Genomic DNA, 12,128 nt, shown 5'->3' with positions numbered 1-12,128 from the left:
TCACGTCCGCTCCATTGAAATAGTTTTTAGTTTTGTTTTTTTTTTCATGGCAAATGCTCCGTGCTTGAATTCAGTTTGATTAATAATTTTACGAAAGGAGGCGATATGGGGCACTTCCCATAGAGAGAAACTCGACTATTTTCTTCGAGTAAACACTTGGTGACGCTGGGGAGAAGAGAAAAGGAAAAAAAAAAAAACTCCCTTCAAACTGGAAGAAATTGCAGGAAAATCGGAGTCGGAGGGCAGCTGTCTGCCTCGAATCGTTGTCAGTTGATTGGGCAGAAACATGCAGTCTCACAGGGAGATCCTTCCAGAAAGATACAAGGAGAGAAACATCCAAGATTAATGACATGAAATAATGAATAAAACATAATAAAAACATATAGTAATGTGTGCTCATACATAAGCTCCAACTCTGAAGCTTGAGTTTCAAAACTTATATTTTAACTACTGATTTTATCTATTGTTCTTATTTCTTTCTTTTTTGTTTAAATTTTAAATCGTGCTTTTTATTTCTATTGTTTTAATGTCTCTGTAAAGCACTTTGAATCACCTTGTTGTTGAATTGTGCTTTACAAATAAACTAATTATTTTATTTTGTTGTTTTATTCTGGGGATGACCAGTGGGGAAAAAAAGCTGAAATTGAAGAAATCTGACATCCCCTGCTTGTCCCCTTTCAGAACATTTTGGATCAGCCTGAGGCGTTTCATAGATTACAAATGCATTACCCAGTTTCACTGCATCACTCTGAGACGCACTGTTCCTAATTTTGACAATTTCATACAGGTGAAAGATGAAATGCAAGGTTCCTCACAGTAGTACTGGAGGCCAAGATAATAGTGGAATGAAGCGGTACAGGTGTTTCAGGCCTTTATGTCTTCCAACCAACAAAATCGTTACAAAAACAAGACTTAACTTTCTGTGACGACAGGATTGTGAACGTGAGCTGACATGGTCACAAGCTAACAAGCTGACGATTTGCAGTTAGTATTTGCTGTATGAATTATCCATTTGATACCATTGACATGTACAGTTTCTAGGTAATTCATCCAGTAGTGGTTGAGATAATTCAGTGTGAACTAACATCTATATCAAATATACTTGAAGGTGTAGCTAAACACAGTCTTAGGAGGAAAAAAAAATAACCTTTGAGAGGTTTCGCCTTCATTGTGTTGGATCTGAAAACTGCTACTGTAAATGAACAGTTATAGTAGTGTTCGAGGTCTATTGGAAAAGTCTTTAGTCAGAAAGTGCAACTAATCTCTCGCATTACTGCCAAAATTAGAACATAAGATGGAACTGAGATACTAAAATTAAACATGTGAGACACAGATGAGCCCCATTTGGATGAAATGTATGGAAGCTTTGCCTCTGCTTGTTAATACTCCGGCTCAGTGAGCATTTCATGCCACATACTTCAGTTGATATGTGCCAAACTCCCCGCTCTGCTATGCTATCCAGCTGGGAGTTTGGGAAGTTGTACGATCGTTTTCATTACTCTTCCCTACTTTGGCTGAGGCTCGCTGCGGGTGAGCCACATCCCCCAACGGGTTCTGTTCATTTGACATCTGCGACATATCCGAATGAATGCCTGTTGAACTGTAGGAAAATATGAACATTTCAAAATCATGACAGAAAGTTGATGTCTGAGTCATGCTCTGCATCACAAACCCAGTGAGTATTTTGGGTGTGCGTGTGTGTAACTGTGGCCTGCTGCTTTATTATTTCACACTCCAAAGCAACAGAGTCTTGTGGCATCATGATTACAGCTGTTCCTCAACAAACTGCACAGTTTGAAGTAGAGTGCCATTTACTCAAGGCACTCCCCTCATACTGAGAGTCTGAGTGTTTTTCAGCTCGTTCCTGAGATTTGATCAAAGGAGGAGGTGTCTGTCCTGTAATAGACATTTTATACCTGAAGGGAAAGTGTCCATTAAAGAGTCACCGAGGTCTCCTCTGAGAGACCTGTATCTAATTCCCGTTTGCTGTGGTCCTCCGGAGGCAGGACTGGGAGGTTTCTACTCTTGTACCAAGTGGTGAAAAAAAGCAGAAATGAAGGCTCACTTTTGTCAACACTCTAAAGAACAAGAACTTTCAACTATAAAATCCTGGGGGCACAAAAAGATTCACCATCTATATTGCAGTATATTCTTGGATTATGTATTGTTTGCATAGGTTTTCGATAGGCCCAGAGGCTAGTGATTATGCTGTAAAACTGAAAACAACCAGGGGGTTTTACATCATCTCACTGATTAATCATTTGGGTAATTCATCAAGCACATATGACAAACATTGCCTGGTTTCTTTCTTTTATAGTGGTAATATTGTGAGTTAATTACACTGTAGTCTGACATATTTAAGACTAAACTAACTCTTTTTTCTTTAAATCAAATTGAGTATTAAATCTCAGTCACTCAGTCAAACAATCTGATCTCTGCAAGAAGGCTCAATATATTTATGATGATGTGGACATCAAATTACACTTGGATTCATAAAAAAACATGTTAAACTATCGGGAATACAAAGAGAGCTGTATCTTTGATCTTCTTGTGAGCCTTATGTTGTTGCTCCCTTTGGTTAAAGCACACGCTGCCTTTCAGATCCCCTTAAAGGGATAAAATCTTGACTGCAACTTGAGAATCTGCAAAATGTTGCATGTAAAAACTGAAAGCAGAAAAAAAAAACAAGTCCTGTGTAGGTGAATTGCAGGATTAGTCATCCAGTGGGGAGCAGTTAAATCACTTGTGGGTGTCTTCTTAGAGAAATAAATTTACTCAACCCAAAGATGAGAAATATCTGAGCACCTGAGCTACAGTACAGTACCTTGATCTCACAGAGCACTATGGTTATCACTTGGCGTGCAAATATAAGGGCTCAGGTAAAACATGATTTTTTTTTTAAGGACTAGAGATCAAGAAGATGATTGTTTCTGGAAAAAAAAAATCAAGAGAAAACTCACAGCCATGTACAGAATCAGCAATATGAAAATATATAAAACAGTGTCTACTGCACAAGGAGCATTCATCGATATGCATCACATCCACAACTGCATCACCGTGTCCATCAAAGAATGATATCCCTTTCAGTGTCGAAAGCACCACTTCCAGTATTACTGCCTTTATCTGTGACAAAAACAACCGATGGGATTCTGAGCTTATTATCATTTCTGTATGTTTATTATTGCTTATTGATTTAAGTTGACACGTATCCTTGTAACATGATAGGTTTATGTGCCAGCATGACTGATGTTAATATCATTTATTATGTTATGCTTCCAAAGATTGATGGAGACAAAACCACAAATTAATTTAAAGCAATAGAAGACTACATCTGAACACCTTCAAGACTGGTTTTTAAAGCAATTATGCCCCTTGCTGTCATCTTGCCCTTGTTTTAAATCAAATCCTCGTCCAGACTGCTCTCATTAATCTTCCATCTGCAATAAAATCACAGACAGACTTGGCCTTCTAAAAATATCTTGTCAAACTCAGTGTGTGCTGGAGTTTTATGTATTTGTCTGCACACGTATCTGCACATCGCAGGCGACTCAACCTTCAAACACTTTCCATTGTTCCCTGATACCTCTCCAGTTATCCACTGAGAGCCCAGAACTGCAGGACCTGCAGTGCCCTCTGGTGTTACGTTTTGTCTGTTTTTTTTTAATATCCTGTTTTCATGATAAAGGTCTCACTATATTTAATGGGCAGAACACCCAAAAGAGAGGACTTAATAAATAAAGTACAAAAAAGGATCTAAAATGTAAGGGGGATCCAAAAAGTGGAACCATCAAGTTGCATTATGTTGCACCTGGGTTGCCCTAAGGTGAGGGAACCCCCCCTCTCAGAGTAATTCAGGCAGAAGAGTGGTTCATGTCTTCAGTTCTTCATGTACTGCATCTATATTTTACAGGGGAGAAACAGAGTACTGGACCAACAAATCCTTTTGTTACTGTGGTACTGACATTTTTGGACCCGTAACAAGTACAGCCTGTTTCATAAAGGCATGTTAGGTTGGTCAATAGTGTCTATAGAACCCATCAGAAATGGCATTATATATATATATGCATGTTTAACAGAATAACAAAGAAATAAATCTCATTTGAACCCCATGCTAACTCTGAACAACAACTTGTTACCATGGTAATATTCATTCACCAGTTGACAAAAAGTAGGGAAACGTGATTTATCATGTGCAGGGTTGCTGATAATAAAGAAGAGTGACTTTTACATTTTTTCCCTCTGTAAAATATTCGAAACAGCCACCCAAGAGACAGAGAGCTGATGTACTTTGACTAGTGATTTTACCCAGAATTCATTGCAAATTACAACTTGTCATGAGGAGAAGACGAAGACATGTCTGTCTATGAAATATCAAGATACCACATGAAGACTTCTAGGTTAGCTTAGCAGTAACAAAGTAAAAAAATGGACACAGATTTCTATCAAAAAGGTAAATTATGGACAATGTTCTCATGGTCTCACGCTCCTTAAAATCACAAAAGTTTGCATGTTCCCCAGCTCTCATTAGGATAACCCTCTGGGTAAGTTTCGGGCTCAACTAAGGCACGTGGGAGCATCAATACACCCTGGTCTGAGGATAAAAAATTCTGCAGACTAGTATCTCTTAAACTCGCAAACACTGTACATCTGGTTTGTTTCGCTAATCAACACGAAAGCAGTCATGGCTTCGAGGGACCCAATGGGCACCCAACATGGACACAATCAACACGACAGACACACAAACATGTCAGCAAACAGGTTTTGAAAACTTAAAAAAAAAAGAACAGATAAATCAGAGACAATGTAAGATGTTAACTGCTGAACTGAAAAAAAACATGATATTGATGTAAATTAACACTGAAAATACTCCCAACATATGTTATATGTATGCTTTTTAACCTTGGTTCCACAAGGCTCTTTACAAGCACTCATACAGCACTTCTTATTTCACACGTGACGCTTTTTCCCTACAATTACACATCGATGAATATATTGGAGCTCTTTGGATTCAGGGCCGCGCCCAGTGACACGTCAACATGTAGATGCACGGCAGGAACAAACTGTTCAAAGCCGAGTCTTGGCTGCCAAGTAACATGCAACATGTGCCAACAGTGTGCTGGCTTTAGTTTTTACTCTGCATATGCTGAATTGTTTTTTTATTTTCGTTTTTTACTTTAGGATCTTAAGGTGATTAAGTTATTTTTAATCACCTTTTCTTGTGGTCTTTCATTGACAGTCCCGTTTTGTTTTTTCTTGTTGGCGTCTGGTCTCTTTGTGTTAATTTTTTTTATAATGTCATGGGTATTTTGTGCCTCACGTTGGCCGTTTGTGCCTCTGTGTATCCTCAGGTTTGACTTGTTTTGCATAAAAATTTGGTTATTTTCCATCTTTTCATCGGAATTTATTCCTCTTTATCGCTTTCTCTCGTTTCAGTTTCTTTGCGGTCACTCTTCTTTTTTTTTTCATTCTGCTGTTTTGTGTCTCTTTTTGAGATAAATACTATATAAAGGTCTTTGATAAACAAGAGTCCCTCTGTGTCTAAAAGCATGTTCAGTAATCAGTTTCAGTTCAGTAAAATTTAAAAGGGTTAATTGTATTTTTATTTATCAAATCAAAAAGTGTTTTCAGTACATATATCGAATGTACTCAGTTACTTTCAGCCCAGAGGAACAGTTCACTCAATTCAATTTATTTAAGAGCAGAAAATGAACTACTAAGAAAAAAAACTAAACCATTTGTGCACAAACAATTCACTCAGTATTTATTTTGCACAGCTTTATTCGAGTTTTGTGTTATGCAGACTTCATATCACAACTTTTAAAATACTGTTTGCCTCAGGTAAGCTGGAGAGTTTTGTAACTCATTGTGCAAAGACAAATGGCTGAAGAAACCAAAGCTCTGAAGAGTTTAAGAAAGCCTTCAGGCCATCTGTTCCTCTCAGGTTTAGTGTCTCTCTACCATGCACGCCTCAACCTGCCTCCTCAGAACCTTTCAGCAGGTTTCAAATATTATTCCTTACACGTGAATAGTTGCCTAGCACAGTGCGTTTGCTCTCCATTCAGGCTATTTTTAACAGGTAGACCTGCTGTCTGCACACAAGTAATATTAATGATGATTCTGATGCAAAAGGACAGCAGTCAGTGTCCACTGTTTCTTCATGCGAGTTTAGTTTTTTAAACTTGTGTTACACTTTGAGAGGTTGATGCGTCTCTGGTGTTTGCTGCAGTTGAAAGTAAAGATTTGATGCAACAATCTAGCAGAGTGTCTATAGTCCTAATCAGAAGAATATTCACACTGAGGTTGAAAGGCAGCATGAAAATGGGGAGCACACCCAATAACCCTATCATTACTTTCCCCTCCAGGCTTGGAAAACCCCACCATTGCCACCTACACCAGTTCCTGCATTGTAAGTCCGTGTGCTCCTCTGTGATAAATGTCAAAGGTATACCTGTCTTTGTGCTCTTGCGCTCCTGTCCTCCCCTTTTTTCAGACAAACAATCGCGGGAGATGAAGACCATGTCTCCATGGTGATGGGCCGACATCTGCACGCTGTTCCAGGAATATGCTCTGAAGCCAGTGCAGGTGCAGTCTGTTTTCTCTGGGTCAACACACCGTGGTGGATCTAACACTGACATCCCAGGATGCACGGGCTTGGAGGGTGCAGACGAGGCTGGAACAAAGTCTTTCCAGCAACCGTTGCCATGTTTCCCTCCATGTATCCTCTCTGCCTGCACAGGGGCCTGGTGTTGCCTTTGCAGGACTGTGCTGATGGTCAGCAGGAGCAGGAAGAAGAGGAAGACCATGCCCCACCAGGGATTCATGCCGCTGGGCACTGGAGTGAACAGATTGGGCAGACATCTGACAAGGGAGTCGGATTTGTGCAAACAGACAACCGTCCACACTTCCTCCATCTTCCAATGCCACCTGACGATGAGTGCGACGATGACCCACACCGACAGGCAGCAGAGGAAGCCGACAACTTGAGGCCAGCTCCTGTCGTTATCCGAGCCGCCGATGTCCTCATCCTCTTTGACATTGACCCCCCTAACATAACAACACTGTCCATCAGAGCCCACCACTTGACTCACTGTCCTGTGATCAACAACTGCGTGAGGCCACAGTAGTCTGATCAGAGTCTCCACACCAATCAGGAATGTGGTCAAGAGCAACACTGCTGCATAGGTGTGGCTGAGAAAGAGCAGGAAACGCAGAGCAATGACGTCACCCGGTGGGTTCAATTCTGGCAGCCAGGATTCAATGAGCCACAGCGAACTCAGAAAAACTGTGGAAACACAAGACACAGTGAACCAGTTAGAGGAGTCTGACTGCGGAGATGGGGCAAATTAAAGGGTTACCTCAGTATAGTCATTCTAACTGTCAGGGCATACTGAGTGTAAGTGAGTTCATTATCTGTGAGGAGTCAAGCTGGCCGTGCCCCAGTGACATTGGCCCTGGGCAGTCAGGGACATTAAGATAAGATGTGCCCATCTCTCTGTCTCAAAAACTAATCAGTGGGAGTGATATGGACAGAGAGGCACATTCAGGACGAGTGTTTATTTTTAACTTCAGGGTCAGAGGAGCTTCAGAATTAAATTGACATCACTGTGCAAATGTGTGCGTACATCCTTAATTCCCTTTGATCAAGCTATTACCTGCAAACACTTTTATCTTCAATAAGTGCCTCTAGCCACTTTCATCTTCCTGCTTCCAGCCTGCTCACAAGTATTGCCACAACACTAACTTCTCGCTTTATTATGGGTCAATCAACGTGAACACTGCATCCTAAAACTCTTGTGGTGCAGCTCAGCCTGCGACAACTGAAAAAAGTACAAAAACACAGAGTCTAAACCTGTCCAGTTCCAGGAATTCCTGGAATGTCAGACAAGGTGAAAATGTAATTAAATTAAATCTGAAAAAGTGTCATCCTCGAAGTGCTTCAGTCATTCAGCGGTTTAATTGATTGATCGGTTAACTCTAAAAATCACCTCACAACTGAGAAGCAGGGAGGAAATGTGTGGTTGATATGCTTGTTTGCAGCTATTTTGTCACTCTTAATCCCTGATCATTTATTTATTCTCTGGTGTCAGTTCTCACAGTGGTGACTTATACAAATATTTCTCAACAATAGACACATTAATATTGTCAAAAGCATTCATCAGGATCCAGTTTAAAACCCTTTCAGATGCAGCAAGTGAGAACATTTATTGAAGCACTCCTCTTATTTTAATATTTGATGTAGAAAACATTTGAAATATACCTTCTTTTTTTTTTTGCTTAAAAGGTTATTCTAAATGAAAGACCCCCACTGTTTTGCTGCCGTTTGAAATCTTTTAGCCCGTTTCAACGCTGACTGCACCCAGCACCGCGTACGGGTGTTGTCAGAAGTACACTCCTGTTTTCACCTGCAACCACACCTAACCGTGATGCCACGAGATGCCACAGTACACCTGCTTATCGCTGCAGCAGAGAGGGAGCCGATGCCAGTGGCGGTCCGCAAACCCCCAAATATCAGGGAGTGTTCATTTATTCTTGAACAGTATGAAGATATGTTGGTGGATTTATCTAGTGTTAGTAGGTAAATCATAAATCCTAGATTGAGATTTCTATGAAAGGGCTGTGTCAGTGTTTCACTTGAAAGGAATGAACAACTTGAAAAAAACAATGGATTAGAGGCCTGTGTTGAGCAGTACACCCGGCTGTGTCCTCACCTGAGACCAGGAAGTCAGTGAAGATCAGGAGGCAACAGCAGCAGAAGCTGACAGGACTGTATGACGCTACCAATGAGGGCAGGAAGAGAAGGCTGCAGGCCAGTTTACATACGCACAACACCACTGCTCCGTCCAACACGCCATCCATTGCTGCAACAAGTCAACACATATTTGCCAACATTTCGAAAGACTGGTTTTGCCTCTTGCCTCGGGCTAAAGGAGCTCAGGAATGCCATTTGAATGTCATTATAATTCCCATTCTGGTGAATGTTTCTGCCCTATTCTGGATCAATATGTCATTATGTACACTGGTAATGAACCTTGGACCAGCTTTGATGTTTACAGCTTTTCAATATGTAGAGGCTCAGAAACAAGTTCAGCTGTCCGTCTGTGTGAACATGCAACATATGATGATGCATTTAACAGCAGCAGTGACAGCAGAAATGACACTAAACTTTTCAGTAATGTGCGCAGATGTTTAGCTTCAGCAAACTCTGACCACAAACAAATCCACCTGTCTTTAATCAGCCTGAAACAAACCTGAACACATTTCCTTCATCTTTATGATTATTCAAATGTCATTTAAGAGAAAAAGATACATCTAGATCTTCTACAAAATTAAGTCTATTAGTTCTTACCTGTGCTCATAAGAGCCCGCAGAGCAGCATGTCAATATGAGCTTCAAATGCTTCATCCGCTTTCTACACCTCCCCCTTTGCTCCACCCTCACAGGGATAATAGCCCTCCCTCCTCCTCGACTTCCCCCCACTCATGTGCTCCCTGCACCTGGTCTGTGGCGGTAAGAGAATGCATTTTGGAGGGTGTGGCCCTGTTTGTGCAGGCAAGAAAACCAGTCCGACAGCCTGCTAACACAAGAGATGCAAAGCGTTTGTCTGCACTCTTGTCTAATGAGAAACCAGCTGATGATGGGTAGACATGTCTGAGTATGAATGTAAAAACAATTCTGTTACACAAAATTGCTCAGAATAGCAGAATGTCACATGAACCAGGATTGTTCATCATTTGTTTATAGAAAATGACTGTTTATTGTTAATGGTTTCCATTACTAGTTGATATAAAGACACAACAGTCCTACAGAGCATTATTTATTCATATGGTTCTTGTATATTACTTTTAATTCATTTAAAAGTGAAGAATGCAGATAAAATACTTTCAGGTGTCATATGCACATCTAAATAGAACTGTTTTCAGTCTGGATTTAAACATTGTCACATTGTCCAGGCCCCTGCTGGACCCGTGGAGGCTGACTATGTAAACCGAACATTTTTCCATATCCTAAATGTACAGGTATACTTGGGGATAATTGTCCATAAACTCTGAACTGGATTTCTCATTTTGAAAAATACCACATCAACCCCTTTGAGTCATGCTGAGCAATGTTACATTTATGCCCTGTGAAACCTCATCATTGACTCCTATCCTCCGTGCATACAGATGATCTGTGATGGAGGTCATTTCATTTCCAACATTGAGGCTAAATGGCCGGGATCAGTTCATGATTCTAGGATCTTACGAGCATCCTCACTGGCACAGAGGTTTGCACAAGGCGCGAGAATTTTACTTACCTGAAGGAGTGTACTTTTGAAGTAAGGTGTAGCATAGGCAGAATTTTGGTGATCTAATGAGAGGTCAGGTGTAGAGGTCATCTTAAGGAATTTAAAGTGCTCGTCATACTTTATTATAAATAGCCATATAAGGCAAATATTGCATCAAATTGCCAAGTCTTAACACATGTATATCCAACCAACATTTCTCTTATTCTGCAGGAGAGTTCAATGGTGTCCTGCTTGGGGACAGAGGCTATGCATGCTGGCCGTACCTCCTCACGCCATATCCTGATCCAGGAACAAGGGCATGCACATGCACATGCACATGCACATGCACATGCACATGCTACAACAAGGGCACGGATAGAAATGACCTTTGGCCAAATTAAATACAGGTTCATTGCTTAAACTTCTCAGGCACCATGGCTGACTTCTGACAGAGCCATCTTCAATTAATAGTATACTTCATATTTCATACATTTTGTGTTGTGGACAACTTTTCAGGCTGAAGTCTGAGTCCCTGGAGGTTCCACTGCCTGAAAGGACTCAGTTTCTCCTGACACAGTGAGGGACCTATACAGGGACACATATTTCCTTTGATGCTTATTGTTGTGACCTTTGAGTCAGAACTTCTTTTCATAATTTAGCATTGACACAGTAGCAGTTTAAGTCAGAGCAAGTGTAAGAAGGCTAAATGGACAGAGATGATTTATAACTTTCCACACGTTTAGGTCATGGCACCCCACTGTGAATATAAATGTAAAAAACACATTTCTAACACTTTGCATGAACCAGGGCTGGACTGACAGTCGGGCATACCGGGCATTTTCCCGGTGGGCCGACGCCCCTCGAGGGCCGGTGATGTCGTTTTTTGTTTTTTTTTGATTAAAGTGATACTCCGGAGTAGATTCAACCTGGGGTCATTTGAACCGTGATATCCAGCCAAGTAGCCCACCCGCAGTTTTTTCGATATTGGCTGAACATCAGCTGAGTTACTGAGTTCTCCCGAATAGCTTTGTACAAGGGTTAATGGATCCTGGTCCGTATCTCCAAAATTACCACACTAAAATCACATGCCATGACACCAAACTTCTACAGTAGTACAAATATGGTCTGTACTCACCAAACGATGCATTTGGAAGTTTGAAAATAGTCCAGGAGTTTATTATTATCAACACAAGCCTGATAGCTTCTCTGCAGCTAAAGCTGCGTCGACGTCACTTCAGAGAGCTGGGAGCTTCAAAGTAAGATGAGGGTTGATCTACTACTGTAGACAACAAAGTATATGCTATATTCTACATGTTTTTTTTTATGAATTTTTATGTTGTAGAGTTGTGAAGTTATTTTATCAATGGAGAAACTGAGCAGCCTTGCTTTGTTGTCTACAGTAGTAGATCAACCCTCATCTTATTTTGAAGCTCCCAGCTCTCTGAAGTGACGTCGACGCAGCTTTAGCTGCAGAGAAGCTATCAGGCTTGTGTTGATAATAATAAACTCCTGGACTATTTTCAAACTTCCAAATGCATCGTTTGGTGAGTACAGACCATATTTGTACTCCTGTAGAAGTTTGGTGTCATGGCATGTGATTTTAGTGTGGTAATTTTGGAGATACTGCCAGGATCCATTAACCCTTGTACGAAGCTATTCGGGATAACTCAGTAACTCAGCTGATATTCAGTCAATATCGAAAAAACTGCGGGTGGGCTACTTGGCTGGATGTCACGGTTCAAATGACCCCAGGTTGAATCTACTCCGGAGTATCACTTTAATGTAAAAAAAAAAAAAAAAAAAAGGGACCGGCGGGCGGCCTACGATTTCATGTTGCTAGTCCAATGAAATCTCTCAGCACCTC

General features: G+C 40.8%; 1 protein-coding gene across 1 annotated transcript; it reads right to left on the bottom strand.

Annotated features, from left to right (window-relative positions):
• Nucleotides 1-874: 874 nt before the first annotated feature.
• Nucleotides 875-9,414, bottom strand: LOC142377338 (uncharacterized). Its single transcript, XM_075461333.1, has 3 exons — nt 9,347-9,414; nt 8,709-8,858; nt 875-7,282 (listed from the first exon to the last, which is right to left on the bottom strand). Exons 1-3 carry the CDS (start codon nt 9,354-9,356, stop codon nt 6,174-6,176), a joined length of 1,269 nt encoding a protein of 422 aa, XP_075317448.1. The 5' UTR covers nt 9,357-9,414; the 3' UTR covers nt 875-6,173.
• Nucleotides 9,415-12,128: the final 2,714 nt, after the last annotated feature.

Source organism: Odontesthes bonariensis, chromosome 3, assembly GCF_027942865.1.
Source record: "Odontesthes bonariensis isolate fOdoBon6 chromosome 3, fOdoBon6.hap1, whole genome shotgun sequence".
Lineage (NCBI taxonomy): Eukaryota > Metazoa > Chordata > Actinopteri > Atheriniformes > Atherinopsidae > Odontesthes > Odontesthes bonariensis.
The sequence above is the reverse complement of the archived record's forward strand: the minus strand, read 5'-3'. Positions and strand labels throughout refer to the sequence as shown.